This window comes from Trachypithecus francoisi, unplaced genomic scaffold, assembly GCF_009764315.1.
Source record: "Trachypithecus francoisi isolate TF-2019V2 unplaced genomic scaffold, Tfra_2.0 Lachesis_group0, whole genome shotgun sequence".
In the NCBI taxonomy this organism is placed as follows: Eukaryota; Metazoa; Chordata; class Mammalia; order Primates; family Cercopithecidae; genus Trachypithecus; species Trachypithecus francoisi.
The window spans coordinates 24746666-24765071 of record NW_022681453.1 but is presented as its reverse complement, the minus strand read 5'-3'; the positions used below and the strand labels follow the sequence as shown (position 1 = coordinate 24765071).

Sequence of the window (18406 nt, the reverse complement as noted above, 5' to 3'; positions counted from 1 at the left end):
AGCTACTGGGGAGGCTCAGGCAGCAGGATTGCTTAAGCCCAGGAGTATGAGGCTACAGTGAGCCATGATCATGCCACTGCATACCAGACTGGGCAGCAGAGCAAGACCCTGTCTCAAAAACAAACAAACCAAAAGACAAAAAATAACAGATGCTGCCAAGGAAGTGGAGAAAAGGGACTCCTTATACACTGTTAGTGGGAATGTAAATAAATACAGACACTATGGAAACAGTACGGAAACGTCTCCAAAAACTAAAACTGGAACTACCATACGATCCAGCATTCCCAGTACTGGATATTTATCCAAAGAACATGAAATCCGTATATCAAAAGGATACCTGCATTCTTGTGCTAATTGTAGCACTATTTACAATCTAAGTGTCTATCAATGAACAAATAGATCAAGAAAATGTGGTATATACACAATGGGATATTATTTGGCCATAAAGAAAAAATAGTCTTGTCATTTACAGCAACACAGATGCGACTGGAGTTCATTATGTTAAGTGAAATAAGCCAGGTATAGAAAGATAAACATCACATGTTCCCACTCATGTGTGGGAGCTAAAAAAGTAGGTCTCAAGGAGCTAAAGAGTGGAATGATAGGTATTAAAGGCTGGGAAGGGTGTGTGTGAGGGTGGTGGTGATCAAGAGAGGTAGGTTAACAGGTACAAACACATGGTTAGATGAAAGGAATAAGTTCTAATGTTTGATAGCAATAGTAAGGTGACTATGGTCAGCAACCATGTATTATGTATTTCAAATTGGTTAGTAAACTTGAAATGTTCCCAATACAGAAATGATAAATACTCAAGGTGATAGATACCAGAATACTCTGGCTTAATCATTACACATTCTACACATATAACGAAATATCATATGTGTCCTATAACTATATAAAACATTATATATCAATTTTTAAAATCCATGAAGCATTTGTTTGGTGACTGTAGAAATAAGTTTTATCAGCATACTGAAAGTATTATTTATGTAAGTGAAGTGGAAATGTCAAATTTCCAATGCACTTCTCCCATCTCCCATTTGTACTGTCAAGTTCTACATGCCTTTTCTTCAACCCTTAGGGGGCTACTGGAGGAAATGATATTTAAAAAACTGAGGAAATAATCTCAGTGCTTAGCATAGTGCCTGGTAAGTAGCAGATGCTCTGCAAACGTCTGCTTACTGACTAAGCGTAACATTAATGATGCCAAATTCATGTATCAAAGGATTTGAAGAATTATGCAGATATTAAAATCCCTTTAGCACTAGGCTAAAATCAGGAGAGGAAGTTTTAATTTTAGCCTCTTTTCTTATATTATGCATTAGATTTCTTAGTCATAATTCTAGTTCAATCCCTATTCAAAGAATGAATTCTCATCTTAAACAGAACTCAGGAGAAATAAATTGATGGGAAAAAAAAACAAAAACCAGTACTAACCTAAGACAATACAAATTCACATATACAACTTATATATTAAAGACCTTCTCTACTGGAAGGCAGGTGGCTGTAGTATGTGATACTGTTGGGTTCTTAGCATAAGCGTAATTCTAATATTACAATGCCAGTTGGGGTAGGGACTGGATTCACGACACAATTGGACAGGACCAATGCTGTAAAGTTACATCAGAATTTAAATTTCCATTTACTTAGGTATATGTTTACCATGACTGTTACTTATTAAGGTAAAGAACAATGTTTAACAATGCAATACCTGATGCTCTAATTGTTTTTGTCGCCGTCTGTCTCGTTCCTCAATCTGAGCTGGGTCCAAGAGAGCAGTCATAGAACGGAAAAAGCTGGAAAGATACATATATTAGCTATTAAAAACCTCAGAAAGGTAGATTCAACAAGCTAAATCATTTTGTTTGGGATAAATCTACTGATTATTTCTATTTTAAAGACAAATACCAAACCTGAAACCAATTAGACATTAACAAGTCTTACTAAAGCACATAGACTTTCTTAAAAATCAATAAATACATAAGCATGAACTTACTTTGTTTTCTTACTATTTGCCATAACCACATCCTTAATAGGTTTTGCTCTATGCTCCACCTCTGAAGGTTCAACCTGGCTTCTGGTTGTAGGTGTACAAACACTGCTGACATCAGCCAGCTCCTGAGTGTCAGGAGAGACACAGAAGTACTCAGGTTGTTTGTGTGTTGACCGAGAGGACAGCTGAGATTGAGAACCAGGATAACTCTTTAATGAATCAAAGTGCATTGCCCATCTGTCATGTTCCTCACCCTAATGATGACAAAAAATTCTCATATATAATTCCAAATGACAACCAAAGATGATTTCTAAAAGTCACCTTAGAGGAGAATAAGCATCATAAAAATTAACAAAACTATACTGTTTAGAGTCCTTATACATAGATAAGTAGCTTCGAAAATTTGAGAAATTCAAAGAATTAGGAAATTTCTAAAAAGTTGTAAGAAGCTATGCAGTGCCACATAATGCATTCAATGAAACAGGTTCACATGGGCAAATGTGGAATAACTGGAATACTCTGGTCTTGTCAAGAAGTTTCAGAATACTTCTAGTTTTAATTGATTGAAGAATTTGATTTTATTATCATTTTCTTTTATAGCCATAAAACCTCATAAGTTACCTTTGAATGTGTAATTTTTTCCTCTATTTTTCTTTGACGGTCATCTTCTATTTGCTTATTCAACTCTTCAATCCATTTTCTCTGTAGTTCTTGTTTCACAGCACTGAAAGGGTGCTCCAGCAGTACTGTTTCCTAAACAACAGTCATAAAAGCCATCAAAAGTTCAGTTCTCTTTTTCTAATCACTTAATATGTGCAAATCTTGCCAAAGTAACTTATACAGATTTAATCCAGTGAGGCACTTATCTGTAAGAGAAGCAGTAACTTCAAATGAATTTGAATTCAAACAAATAATTAAGTAGATATATTCTGATTCGCAGAATCATATTTTAAATATATTAGAGCAGAGAGATATAATAAGATATCTAAGTGTAAGGAAAGGGAATTTTCTAATGAAAAACAGAAAATTCTTTCTCCCAAACAATTACAAGACTCAAAATTCAGCTGGATGCAGTGGCTCATCACTATAATCCCAGCATGTTGGGAGGCTGACATGGGCAGATCACCTGAGCCCAGGAGTTCGAGACCAGCCTGGCCAACATGGCAAAGCCCCATCTCCACTAAAAAAAAAAAAATTAGCCAGGTGTGGTGGTGCATGCCTGTAATCCCAGCTACTTGGGAGGCTGAGGCACAAATCACTTGAACCTGGGAAGTGGGGGTTGTAGTGAGTCAAAATCATGCCACTGCACTCCAGCATGGGCAAGAGTGAGACCCTGTCTCAGAAAAATTGTTTTTCAAAATTCTAAGTCTCTTTTAGAGGCTGAAAGAGTTACTAACAATTTAAAACAGATGACTATTGTTTTACATTTGGCTTTGGAATACAACAAATATTGCCTTTAGGACGAGAACAAGGAGAATATAGAAAGATGTGTGAAAGCACGAGACTTTCCCTATTGAATCATGTCTCTCTCTAGGAGACCCTCTGTCTTCTAGGTTTCTGCTACTACAGCTCTATCACAGCCTATGATGTTTCAATAAGAAAAATATACTGTGTCCAGAACAAGTCTTTGAATCTTAAGGAAAAAGTAAAAAATGAAAACAGTAGCATAAAAGTTTGCTGCCACTTTAACTGTTGAGTTTAGGATACTCTTTTAAAAATGGAAAAAATATATATTCTACTCAAATTGTTCTGAAATGCAACAGGCAAATAACAAAACATTTCATTACATGAAATAACTGCAGGACATAATTAAGAAAAACGGTTTGACAGAATCCTACAATGACAATATACCTCACAATGTTACTTTCTTCCCTTGTTTTTACCAGAAAAGATCACAAAGGTTATAGTTTACAACTCACTGTTTTGATCAGAAGAAATATTTATACAAAAAGTAAAGATCCTTATATCTCATCCTCCTACATTCTAAACAGATTAAAAATCATCAAACTTATTTAAGCCTAAAACAATCACTTCAAAAGGAACATTATCTTTAGGTAAAAGAAAGTATACCTCAAGAAATGTTTTAGAGGTCAAAATGGGAAAAGAAAACAAGCATTGTCCAACCTGTGGGCCAAGACAGCTTCGAATGTGGCCCAACACAAATTTGTAAACTTCCTTAAAATATTATGAAATTTTGCAATTTTTTTTTAAGTTCATCAGCTATCACAGTGTTAGTTTATTTTATGTGTGGCCCAAGACCATCTTTCTTCTTCCAGTGTGACTCAGGGAAGCCAAAAGACTGGATACCCCCAAATTGAAAATGGACCCTTTGAACTCCCTAAAGAAAATTTTCAACAAGGTAACTAAATAGTCTTAGAATGCTGTGTATTTGTTTGAGTTTGATGTAACCAGATCTGATTCCATATTCTAGTGTAGTGGTATCACAAATTATTCACGGATTAGACAAAAGTTAAAATTATCCTTAAAAATTCCTTAAACACTCAAAATATTTTATATATATTTATAACCCTAAGACAACTGAACAATCAGATCTCTCAGTTTAGTCTTAATTTCTTTTCTTTTTTTTTTTTTTTTGAGACGGAGTCTCGCTCTGTCACCCAGGCTGGAGTGCTGTGGCCGGATCTCAGCTCACTGCAAGCTCCGCCTCCCGGGTTCACACCATTCTCCTGCCTCAGCCTGCCGAGTAGCTGGGACTACAGGCGCCGCCACCTCGCCTGGCTAGTTTTTTGTAGTTTTTAGTAGAGACTGGGTTTCACCGTGTTAGCCAGGATGGTCTCGATCTCCTGACCTCTTGATCCGCCCATCTCGGACTCCCAAAGTGCTGGGATTACAGGCTTGAGCCACCGCGCCCAGCCTAGTCTTAATTTCCTACTCAAAGATGTCTTACAAAGCTACCACGACTTACCTGCATTTCATTTCTGTTGTTGACTGGGAAAGCCTTTAAATTATTCTTACATTCTTTTTCACAAGTCTCTCCCAATGTGCATTCAGTTAGAAGAATGAAAAACACGGGGGTGGGAGATGGGAAGAGGTATAGGTAGAACTGCATTCCTTTTGGTTTACTGCATGCATTTAGTTGAAGGTGAGTAAGGAATATTTGTATGTAACACAAGACATACTGTAACAAGTGTTGTGTTTTGACCTTCTTCTAGCATTCCCTCTTGCTAAATCCTACATACAGTTAAAGAAGCCTCTTTTCCCAGGTTGACTTTTTCACTGTATCTCCCTATTACTGACCTGAGACTTCCCCTACATAAAAACTGGTTTCCCAAATATGTTTTGAGCCTATTTTTTTTTTTCAGGCAGGGTCTCACTGTCACCCAGGCTGGAGTGCACAATCATGGCTCACTGCTGCCTCAACCTCCCAGGCTTAAGTGATCCTCCTGCCTCAGATTCTCAAGTAGCTGGGACTACAGATGCACGCCACCACACCCAGCTATTTTTATTTTATGTAGAGACGGGATTTTACCATGTTGTTGCCCAGGATGGCCTTGAACTCCTGGGCTCAAGAAATCCACCCACCTTGACCTCCCAAAAAGCCACTGCACATGGCCTATTCTCACGTGACAGCCTTGTGTGAAAACTCATAGGAAACCCACTACAACCTTCCCCTCAAATAGTTCCTGATGTTACAGAGTCCTAATGTTATTACTTTAGTCTTCAAATTATTCTGTTAGGAAATGTTAGTCTCACTCCTGATTCGAATGCTGTACAAATGGCAGCTGGTAAGTCAGAACTGAAAATAAAGGGCTTTTCAAATGGTCCACTATAGATGCCTGTTTCCATTTCATGTAATTCTCCCCTTAAAGCAGTCTATAAAAATGCAGCTTTGGGAAAGAACACTCAGTGTTGACTTGGCCAACGGCCAGAACAGCCCTTCTTGCCAGTTCATGATTCCCCAATTAAGATGACAACATCCACCTGCCTACCTTGTCTACTGGCCAGGCAGAAAAGACATTCATGTGGGTGGTAGGGATGTCAGGACACTGGATTACAAAGACCATTACCTTACAGGAGGAAGGGCAGCAAAACACAGAGCTGAAATCATTTTTTAAAAAACAAAATTACTTTGAACTTAAACATTATTTAAAATCCCTCTGGAACCAGAAGGCCCATAGAGTAAACGATGGCTAAAAATCCGTTTCTCATGTACTTACTTGCCATATATCCTCTTTGGAGCCAGGTCTATTAAAATTCTGCCAATTAAAAAAATTAGGTTGTCTAATTACTGAATGTTTAGTTTTTAAAAATATATGCTGGATGTAAGGCCTTTTATCAAGGATTAATTTGCAATCATTTTCTCCCTCTATTTTATAATCTTAACTTTAACCTAAGAACAGAACTTTTGATGAGGTCATTCATCAATTCTTTTTTAAAAGATCATCCTTTCAGTGTTGTACTAATGACACTGGTACATTAATTCTTGTGTCTAGCCACTTTTATTAAGTTTACCTATTATTTTTATAAATATGATGACTATCATTGATTTGTGAATGTTAACCCTAGCTTGCTTGCACTCCTTGAATAGACCCAACTCATCATGATTTATTACTCTTTCTTGTATTTATTTTTCTTTCTTGTATTTCCTGTCAGGTTTTGGTATAAAGAGAGTTAGTTTTGGGTATCAGGTTTACTACCCTCATAAACAACCTAAAAGGTTTTCACTTCCACCTTAATTGTTGGGAAGAATTCACCAGTAAATACATTTGGTTCTGGAGTTTATTTTGTTGGGTTTTTAGTAATGGGTTCAATTTCATTAAAGTACCATTCTGATTTACTGCTTCTTATGTCAATTTTAGTAATCTGTGTTTTTCTAATAATTTGCTCATTTTTAAGTCCAAATTAACTTGAAAGTGAAGTTATTCAGAAAATCCCCTTCTCTTTCTAATGTCCATATTCTCTGGTGATGTCTCCTTTTTAATTCATCTCAATTTTATGAAGGGTTTATCAATTTAAATAACTTTTCAAAGAATTAACTTTTGGCTTTGTTAATTCTATTGTACATATTTCCAGTTTTACTAATATCCACTCTGACCTACTTTGGGCTTAAATTTTGCTGTTCTTTCTCTAACCTCTTGAGATGAATACTTTAGGTCACTGATACTTGATTTTCAATCTTTCAAGAGATGCATTTAAGGTGAAAAATTTCCCTCTCAGCACAGGAAACCTACGTTTTGATATGTAATATTTTCATTATCACTCAGTTAAAAATATTTTCTAATGTGAATTTCTCTTTCACTCAGAAGTATACTGCCTACTTATCAAACATTTGGGAATTTTCTAGTTACTATTTGTTACTGATATCTAGCTTAATTCCATTATATGGTTTGATTCTGTGTCCCCATCAAAACTCATGTTGAATTGTAATCCCCAGTGTTGGAGGTAGGGCCTGGTGGGAGGTGACTGGATCACAGGGGTGGTTTCTCATGGTTTAACACCATCCCCCTTGGTGCTGTCATTGTGATGAGTTCTCATGAGATCTTTTTATTTTTTAGGTTGGTGCAAAAGTAAATTGCAGTTTTTGCTATTGAAAGTAATGGGTAAAACTGCAATTACTTTTTTTAAAAAAATTTTATTTCCATAGGTTTTGGAGGAAGAGGTGGTATTTGGTTACATGAGTAAGTTCTTTAGAGGTGATCTGTGAGATTCTGGTGTACGCATCACCCGAGCAGTATACGCTGAATTCACTTTGTAGTCTTTTATCCCTCAGCCCCCTCCCAGCCTTTCCCCACAAGCCCTCAAAGTCCACTGTATCATTCTTAAGCCTCTGCATCCTCATAGCTTAGCTCCCACTTATGAGTGAGAACATAAGATGTTTGGTTTTCCATTCCTGAGTTACTTCACTTAAAATAATACTCTCCAATTCCACCCAGGTTGCTGCAAATGCTATTCATTCATTCCTTTTTATGGCTGAGTACTATTCCATCATATATCTATATCTATCTCACAGTTTCTTCATCCACTCACTGACTGATGGGCATTTGGACTGGTTCCATATTTTCCCAATTGCGAATTGTGCTGCTATAAATGTGTGTGCAAGTATCTTTTCCATATAATGACTTCTTTTCCTCTGGACAGTTAACCAGTAGTGGGATTGCTGAATCAAATGGTAGTTCTACTTTTGGTTCTTTTTTTATTTTTTACTTTCATTTTTTGAGACGGAGTCTCTGTCATCCAGGCTGGAGTGCAGTGGCGCAATCTCGGCTCACTGCAACCTCTGCCTCCTGGATTCAAGCAATTCTCCTGCCTCAGACTCCTGAGTAGCTGGGATTACAGGCGCCGCCACCACGCCTGGCTAATTTTTGTATTTTTAGGAGACAGGGTTTCACCATATTAGCCAGGGGGGTCTTGAACTCCTGACCTCAGGTGATCCGCCTGCCTCGGCTTCCCAAAGTGCTGGGATTACAGGCATGAGCCACCATGCCCAGCCTAACTTTTAGTTCTTTAAGGAATCGCCACATTGTTTTTCATAGTAAGATCTGGTTGTTTAAAAGTGTGTAGCCCTCCCTGCTACCTCTCTCGGTCCTGTTTGTGCTACATTAGATGCCTGCTTCCATTTTGCCTTCCACCATGACTGAAAGCTCCCTGAGGCCTCCCCAGAAGCAGAAGCCACTATGTTTTCTGTACAGTCTGCAGAACTGTAAGCCTATTAAACCTCTTTATAAATTACCCAGTCTCCAGATATTTCTTTACAGCAATGAGAGGACAAACTAATAAAATCCACGATAACAATCTATGTAATGTGAACCTATGAAATTTGTTCAGACTTTTATAGCCTAGTAAATTATTAATTCTCACTTTTTACTTTGAATATTTCATCTATATTCTTTGGGGTTTCTATATACATGACTAATAACTACACTTTCATTTTTTCCTCTCCAATTCTTATGACTTGAAATTTCTTTTCCTTGTTATATTGCCTAGAACCACCAATACAAACAGTAATAATATGTTGGCATCTTATCTCTTTTCAGAGACAGGGTCTTACTCTGTGGCCCAGGCATAATCAGCTTACTGCACCTCTAACTCCTGGGCTCAAGTGATTCCCTCACCTCAGCCTCCAGAATAGCTAGGACTACAGGCACATCCAGCCATGCTCAGCTAATTTTTTGTTTTTTTGTGTGTGCTGTGGAGAAAGGGTCTCACTATGTTGCCCACACTGGTCTCAAACTCTTGGCTCAAGGCAGCTACTCTTCTGCTTTGGCCTCCCAAAGTGTTGGGCTTATACGCATGAGCCACTGTATCCGGCCCACAATTTTTAATAATGTATAATTTTATTGTAAGTGTGTCTCTTTTAAGCATCAAGTCTTTGGAGTTTTCATACCTCTGCTTTTTAACAAAGGATTTTTGACTTTTCAGAATTGATTCTTGTTATCTTGCTATTACTATTTATCTTGATGTTTACTGTACAAACTATGTTGGCAGATACTCTTTATAATTATACTAATGGTTACTTTAGTTTTCCTTTTTTTTTTTTTTTTTTTGAGACAGAGTCTTACTCTGTCCCCAGAATGAAGTGCAGTGGCACGATCTCGGCTCACTGCAACCTTCGCCTCCCAGGTTCAAGCGATTCCCCTGCCTCAGCCTCCTGAGTAGCTGGGATTACAGCTGCGCAACACCACACCCGGCTAATTTTTTTGTATTTTTTAGTAGAGACAGGGTTTCACCATGTTGGCCAGGATGGTCTCGATTTCCTGACCTCGTGATCCACCCGCCTCAGCCTCCCATAGTGCTGGGATAACAGGTGTGAGCCACTGCGCCTGGCGAGTTACTTCAGTTTTCTACATTCTTTAACTTTTATCTGATTTTCACAATCATAATAAACTCTGCCTTTATGGAGAGATCACACAACAGCTAAACACTTTGCACAATATTCTAGCAAAGCAAATGCATAAAGAACTAGAAAGTTCTCCTTGTTTCCTTCCACTCTCCTTCACCAGAGCGAGACAATACCAACATTCTGCTTTTCGTGTGTGTGTTTGTGTGTGTATGTATGTGCTAGTCTTTTAAAGTATTTCTTTAAACATAGATATGGTTATAGTATATGCATTATTCTGCAACTTTTTTCATTTCACAATGTCTTAAGAGACTTTTTTGTCAGCTACTCGTTACTTTCTAACCACAAACTTCTTGTAAATTGTTTTAATTCTGACACATTTTTCTGATCCAGAAATGGTCTTTAAGAACTTTTCTATTAAAAGAAATATTTGGGAGAAATATTTTATATAATTATTCAGGTCTGAGTATGTCTTTATGTTCTCTTTATGTATGAACATCTTTCCTAGGCATTAAATATTTTAGCCCCACTATCTATTAAACCTTTATAAATATTGCTATACTATCTACAGAGGAGAAATCTAAGATCACTTTGATTTTTGTTGTCATTTTCTCATATTTAAATGCTTGAAGAAGTATATCCTTATTCTTGATATTTGTAAACTTATTACCATATGCCTTCAAATTGGCCTCTTTTCATTCATTCAGCCTAACTTTCTTCTGGATCTAGAAAATTTTTTTCTATGAAACTTGACATATTATTACTTCTGTTTTCTTCTTTAGGAAAGCCTATGATTCAAGATTGTATTTTTATAAGCTATTTATAATATCTTTGATACCAGATTTTTCATCTCTTTTGAAACTTCTTCCTATATTCTGGGAGTGTTCCCACAGCAATTTCTTCTTTTTCCTCATTGTAATTTAAATTTAATGTTTTACCAAGTATTTTTCCTTTCCTATGATTGTATGTATTGTTTTCTTCCATTCACCTTATGTTGGGCCTATTCCTGTACAAACACTTCCTGGACCAATTCAATTCCTTAAGATATGAGTAGATAAAAACTAAGTGAGTGTTTTCTTAAAAAACTCTTAACTATGCCATACGAGGGGCTCTTCCTAAACTTATATGACATGACAGAGGTGTATTTTGTACTATCCTTTATGTTTTCTTGCATTTCACAAATATATATAATATTTTTAAAAGTCAGAAAGTTGGCCAGGCACAGCGGCTCAAGCCTGTAATCCCAGCCCTTTGGGAGGCGAAGGCAGATAAACTGCTTGAACCCAGGAGTTTGAGACCAGCCTGAGCAACCCTGTCTCTACAGAATACAAAAAATTAGTCAGTCATGGTGGGATGTGCCTGTGGTCCCAGCTACTTGTAAGGCTGAGATGGGAAGATTGCTTGAGCCCAGGGAGGTCAAGGCTACAGTTGGTTGTGACTGTGCCAGTGCACTCCAGCCTGGGTGACAGAGTGAGATGCTATCTCAAATAATAATAATAATAATAATAAAGTTGAGAAGTCAAAAAAGGAAAAGATATGTAGAATTAAGTTATGATTATGCATATATGAATATCTTGAGCATTAAGGTAGATCAAAGTTTATGTATCTACTCATCCAGAAAGCAAAATAGTACCAGAAGGATCCACATCAAACTCTTGCACTGGACAATGACCATCACTAAGATTCTACAAAAACACTTATAGAATAAATTTAGCAAAGTTGCAGTATATAAAATCAACACACAAAAAATAGCTGGGTTTCTATATACTAATCTATATACTAAAAAGAACAATTCTTCAAGGGTATTCAAAAATATTCTGGAGGAGGTTCCAAGATGGCCGAATAGGAACAGCTCCAGTCTGCAGCTCCCAGTGTGAGCCAACGCAGAAGACAGGTGATTTCTGCATTTCCAACTGAGGTACCGGGTTCATCTCACTGGGGCTTGTCAGACACTGGGTGCAGCCCACGGAGCAGGGCAGAGCATCGCCTCACCAGGGAAGCGCAAGGGGTCAGGGAATTCCCTTTCCTAGCAAAGGGAAGCTGTGACAGATGGTACCTGGAAAATCGGGACACTCCCACCATAATACTGCACTTTTCCAACGGCCTCAGCAAATGGCACACCAGCAGATTATATCCCATGCCTGGTTCGGAGGGTCCCACGCCCACAGAGCCTCGCTCACTGCTAGCACAGCAGTCTGAGATCAAACTGCAAGGTGGCAGCAAGGCTGGGGAAGGGCGTCCACCATTGCTCAGGCTTGAGTAGGTAAACAGAGTGGCCTGGATGCTCGAACTGGGTGGAGCCCACTGCAGCTCAAGGAGGCCTGCCTGCCTCTGTAGACTCCACCTCTGGGGGCAGGGCATAGCTGAACAAATGGCAGCAGAAACTTCTGCAGACTTAAATGTCCTTGTCTGGCAGCTTTGAAAGGAGTAGTGCTTCTCCCAGAACGGAGTTTGAGATCTGAGAACAGACAGACTGCCTCCTCAAGTGGGTCCCTGACCCCCGAGTAGCCTAACTTGGAGACACTTTCCAGTAGGGACTGACTGACACCTCATACAGCCAGGTGCCTCTCTGAGACGAAGCTTCCAGAAGAAGGATCAGACAGCAATATTTGCCGTTCTGCAAAATTTGCTGTTCTGCAGCCTCTGCTGGTGATACCCAGGCAAACAGGGTCTGGAGTGGACTTCCAGCAAACTCCAACAGACCTGCAGCTGAGGGTCCTGACTGTTAGAAGGAAAACTAACAAAGAGAAAGGACATCCACACCAAAACCCCATCTGTACGTCACCATCATCAAAGACCAAAGGTAGATAAAACCACAAAGATGGGGAGAAACCAGAGCAGAAAAGCTGAAAATTCTAAAAATCAGAGCTCCTCTTCTCCTCCAAAGGAACGCAGCTCCTCACCAGCAACAGAACAAAGGTGGACGGAGAATGACTTTGACAAGTTGAGAGAAGAAGGCTTCAGACGATTGGTAATAACAAACTTCTCTGAGCAAAAGGAGGATGTTCAAACCCATCACAAAGAAGCTAAAAACCCTGAAAAAAGATTAGACAAATGGCTAACAGTGTAGAGATGTCCTTAAATGACCTAATGGAGCTGAAAACCATGGCACAAGAACTAAGTGATGCATGCACAAGCTTCAGTAGACGATTTGATCAAGTGGAAGAAAGGGTATCAGTGATTGAAAATCAAATGAATGAAATGAAGTGAGAAGAGAAGTTGAGAGAAAAAGAAGTAAAAAGAAATGAACAAAGCCTCCAAGAAATATGGGACTATGTGAAAAGACCAAATCTACATCTGACTGGTGTACCTGAAAGTGACAGGGAGAATGGAACCAAGTTGGAAAACACTCTTCAGGATATTATCCAGGAGAACTTTCCCAATCTAGCGAGGCAGGCCAACATTCAAATTCAGGAAATACAGAGAACACCACAAAGATACTCCTCGAGAAGAGCAACCCCAAGACACATAATTCTCAGATTCACCAAAGTTGAAATGAAGGAAGAAATGTTAAGGGCAGCCAGAGAGAAAGGTCGGGTTACCCACAAAGGGAAGAAGCCCATCAGACTAACAGCAGATCTCTCGACAGAAACTCTACAAGCCAGAAGAGAGTGGGGGCCAATAGTCAACATTCTTAAAAAAAAGAATTTTCAACTCAGAATTTCATATCCAGCCAAACTAAGTTTTGTAAGTGAAGGAGAAATAAAATCCTTTACAGACAAACAAATGCTGAGAGATTCTGTCACCACCAGGTCTGCTTACAAGAGCTCCTGAAGGAATCACTAAACATGGAAAGGAACAACCGGTACCAGCCACTGCAAAAACATACGAAATTGTAAAGACCATTGATGCTAGGAAGAAACTGCATCAACTAACGAGCAAAATAACCAGCCAAAATCATAATGACAGGATTAAATTCACACATAACAATATTAAACTTAAATGTAAATGGGCTAAATGCTCTGATTAAAAGACACAGACTGGCAAATTGGATAAAGAGTCAAGACCCATCAGTGTGCTGTATTCAGGAGACCCATTTCACATGCAGAGACACACATAGGCTCAAAATAAAGCGGTGGAGGAAGATCTACCAAGCAAATGGAAAACAAAAAAAAGCAGAGGTTGCAATCCTAATCTCTAATAAAAAAGACTTTAAACCAATAAGCTCAAAAGAGACAAAGAAGGCCATTACAACAAGAACAGCTAACTATCCTAAATATATATGCACCCAATACAGGAGCACCCAGATTCATAAAGCAAGTCCTTAGAGACCTACAAAGAGACTCAGACTCCCACACAATAATAATGGGAGACTTTAACACTCCACTGTCAACATTAGACAGATCAACGAGACAGAAAGTTAACAAGGATATCCAGAAATTGAACTCAGCTCTGCACCAAGCAGACCTAACAGACATCTACAGAACTCTCTACCCCAAATCAACAGAATATACATTCTTCTCAGCACCACTTCACACTTATTCCAAAACTGACCACACAGTTGGAAGGTAAAGCACTCCTCAGCAAATGTAAAAGAATAGAAATCACAACAAACTGTCTCTCAGACCACAGTGCAATCAAACTAGAACTCAGGATTAAGAAACTCACTCAAAACCACTCAACTGCATGGAAACTGAACAACCTGCTCCTGAATGACTACTGGGTACATAACGAAATGAAGGCAGAAATAAAGATGTTCTTTGAAACCAATGAGAACAAAGACACAACATACCAGAATCTCTAGGCCACATTTAAAGCAGTGTGTAGAGGGAAATTTATAGCACTTAATGCCCACAAGAGAGAGCAGGAAAGATCTAAAATTGACACCCTAACATCACAATTAAAAGAACTAGAGAAGCCAGAGCAAACACATTCAAAAGCTAGCAGAAGGCAAAAAACAACTAAGATCAAAGCAGAACTGAAGGAGATAGAGACACAAAAAACCCTTCAAAAAAATCAGTGAAACCAGGAACTGGTTTTTTGAAAAGATCAACAAAACTGACAGACCGCTAGCAAGACTAATAAAGAAGAAAAGAGAGAGGAATCCAATAGATGCAATAAAAAATGATAAAGGAGATATCACCACTGATCCCACAGAAATACAAACTACCATCAGAGAATACTATAAACACCTCTATGTAAATAAACTAGAAAATATAGAAGAAATGGATAAATTCCTTGACACATACATCCTCCCAAGACTAAACCTGGAAGAAGCTGAATCCCTGAAGAGACCAACAACAGGTTCTGAAATTGAGGCAATAATAGCCTACCAACCAAAAATAGTCCAGGACCAGACGGATTCACAAAGGAATTCTACCAGAGGTACAAAGAGGAGCTGGTACCATTCCTTCTGAAACGATTCCAATCAACAGAAAAAGAGGGAATCCTCCCTAATTCATTTTATGAGGCCAACATCATCCTGATACCAAAGCCTGGCAGAGACACAACAAAAAAAGAGAATTTTAGACCAATATCCCTGATGAACATTGATGCAAAAATCCTCAATAAAATACTGGCAAACCAAATCCAGCAGCAAATCAAAAAGCTTATCCACCACAATCAAGTTGGCTTCATCCCTGGGATACAAGGCTGTTTCAACATATGCAAATCAGTAAACGTAATCCAGCATATAAACAGAACCAAAGACAAAAACCACATGATTATCTCAAAAGATGCAGAAAAGGCCTTTTGACAAAATTCAACAGCCCTTCATGATAAAAACTCTCAATAAACTAGGTACTAATGGGACGTATCTGAAAATACTAAGAGCTATTTATGACCTTACACCATATAGAATACTTAACTCAAAATAGATCAAAGACCTAAACGTAAGAGCTAGAACTAGAAAACTCTTAGAAGAAAATACAGTCTGATGATCAGAGTTGGCAATGATTTCTTTGATAAGACACAACAAAAGAAAAGAGATAAAATGGACTTCATCAAAATTAAAGATTATTATCAAGAACGTGAAAAAGTAACTCACAGAATGGGAGAAAATAGTTGTGAATCATATATCTGATAAGGGATTATCATACAAAATATATAACTCCTACAACTCAACAACAACAAAAAACCCCAAAAAACCTGATTAAAATGGGCAAAGGATCTCAATAGGCATTTCTCCAAAGATGTGCAAATAGCCAATAAACATGTGGGAAAATGTTCCATATCAGTAATCATTGGGAAATGCAAATCAAAACCACAATGATATCATTTCACAACCATTGGGATGGATATTGTCAATAAATCAGAAAATAAGTGTTGGTGAGGATGTAGAGAAATTGAAACACAGTGCACTGTTGATGGAAATATACAATGGTACAGCTGCTGTGGAAAGCAGTGTAATCGTTTAACACAAAATTACAAAATTAAAATTGGTAAAAATTTAACATAAAAAATTAAAAAATTACCATACAATCTAGCAATTCCACTTCTGAGTATATACCCAAAAGAACTGAAACAGGAACTCAAAAAGATAATTTATACACCAATGTTCATAGCAGCATTATTCCCAATAGCCAAAAGGTAGAAACAATCCAAATTTCTACCCATGGATTAATGGATAAAGAAAACATGGTATATACATACAATAGATGTTATTTAGCATTAAAAAGAAATGAAATTCTGACACATACCACAGTATGGGTAAACCTTGAGGACATTATGCTAAGTGAAATAAGCCAGTCAGAGGCTGAGACAGGAGGATCACTTGAACCCAGGAGTTCGAGGCTGGAGTGCAACATGACTGCGCCTGTTCAGCCTGGGCAACAAAGTGAGATCCCCAACTCTTTAAATTACAAGTAGAAAAAAACTTCATTAGCATTTGTTCTGTTGTCAGTCACTATTCTAAGCACTTTATATGCATTACCTCATGTTTTAACAATCAAAGCTTTGGTGACTGCCTACAACCAAACTTCCTTCCCTCCCAATTATATAAAGAGGCTAACTAGATTATTCAAATAGTATAAATAGTTGTGGCTACAGCTGGAATTTCTAAAAACAACTGCTCTAAGGTATTTAAGAGGTCTTTTTTGTTACACAGCAAATTCCTTTTCCCTCAGTAACATCTCTCCAATTTTGTACCACATTCACATACAAATACATAAAAACTGCATTTAAATAGTAAAAAAATGAGTCAGTAATCATACTCTTTTAACTCTTGGTTGTCCAGTCTTGAATATTGCATGTGTTTCATTTTCTAGTCCACCCATCACAAACCCCTACAACTTTTGTTTCCAAAAATTTTTTAAATAACTTTACTGGGATTTTTTATTATTAAAAAAAAGATACACATGAGGAATAAAAGTAAAATTCTAAGTTCCCCAACTAACTGAATGGATCATCCCTTGGCCAAGGGGACCCAAAAGTGCCTTGAAAACTGAGTTCTTGGCCATGAGTGGATGGGGGAATCAGACACACCACATTATACCTCCTCCCTCCCTGGCTAACCACTATTTAGCCTAAGGGCTAAACAGAAACCAGCCCTTCAAAAGATGCCAGCACTGACACCAACCAACCACCTGATGCTTCTGGCCAAAAGGTTTGTGTCCTCTGCTTCGCTTTTTGATGTCAGAGGGCTGACAACTCTACCCTTGGATCATGGTAATGCTGCCATTTTTTGTACATGGGACCCATGACGGGTCATAACACTCAATTGTGTATGCGTGTTTCTCCTTTCATAAATATTCATGACTCCTCGTATAGCTTATTAAATATGTATATTCAGCCACTCCACTCAGCATAAATTCCTGTTCCCTTCCCCACCACCTTGAAGTTTTTGCCTCCTGGCCCCCCAAAGGCTATGCTTCCCAGCCTGTCAGAATGGCCATGCTGCAGGTTGCAACCACTGATGAGAAATACAGTTCTCCTTTCCAAATTCATGAGCCTCATCATTTCATCAGCTGACAAATACTATCATTAAAAAATATATACGAAATATTTTAAAACCTAAAAGTCACCTCAAATGGTTCTTTATTTGCATTAACAATCATGATATGGATTATCCCCAGATAATAAATGACCTAAAAAGCCATGCAAAGTAAGAAATAATAAATTACATATTGACATTTCAACTGAAAATTTGGCAACTGAAATTTAACATTTTTAGCATTACAGATTTTTTTATCCTGATGTTGAAAAGTAAATAAGCCAACAACTGATCCTCACCAACTTCATGAAAACTTAGTTTTAGCTACAGTTTTTAACGGTGTCTGCATACAACTTCTAAACTTTACACACTTAAAATTATCACCCAGAGCTACAGAATTTTCCAAAATGAGTTCTACCAAGACAACCTTATTGCCTTTTCAGTCAAAGTGCTTTTGGGATTGTGGGCAAATGCAATTCAGATTTCATTCCTTCTGTTAATGTAAAATTATCAACAGACAACAAAAGTATTCAACGTAGGCAAGTCAGCTCTACACGAAGCAGAAGAGTCAGTCATGCAAAAAAATTAACTTGAAGGGGTTCTATAAGAAATTTACCTAATTAGGCCACAGTGCCAAAAATATCTACCACCAGAATCATCCCTTTAGGTCACTGCATTATTTTCAGAATACATTTGCTAAAATGTAAATGTTCACAAGGAGGAAGGGAAATAAATGTAAAAAAGA

At 37.9% G+C, this 18406-nt stretch overlaps 1 protein-coding gene across 23 annotated transcripts in view; it reads right to left on the bottom strand.

Annotated features, from left to right (window-relative positions):
* The window catches only part of CCDC66 (coiled-coil domain containing 66), a 58603-nt gene that overhangs the window by 26347 nt on the left and 13850 nt on the right, over positions 1-18406 (bottom strand). For 21 of the 23 annotated variants that reach the window (XM_033210167.1, XM_033210163.1, XM_033210164.1 and 18 more), the window contains 3 exons: positions 2615-2746; positions 1997-2247; positions 1712-1796 (listed from right to left, as the gene is read on the bottom strand). In XM_033210167.1, the coding sequence (XP_033066058.1) occupies positions 1712-1796; positions 1997-2247; positions 2615-2746 (468 nt within the window). The remainder of the gene's footprint in view (positions 1-1711; positions 1797-1996; positions 2248-2614; positions 2747-18406) is intronic. The other 2 variants (XM_033210170.1, XM_033210165.1) reach the window with 1 other exon arrangement.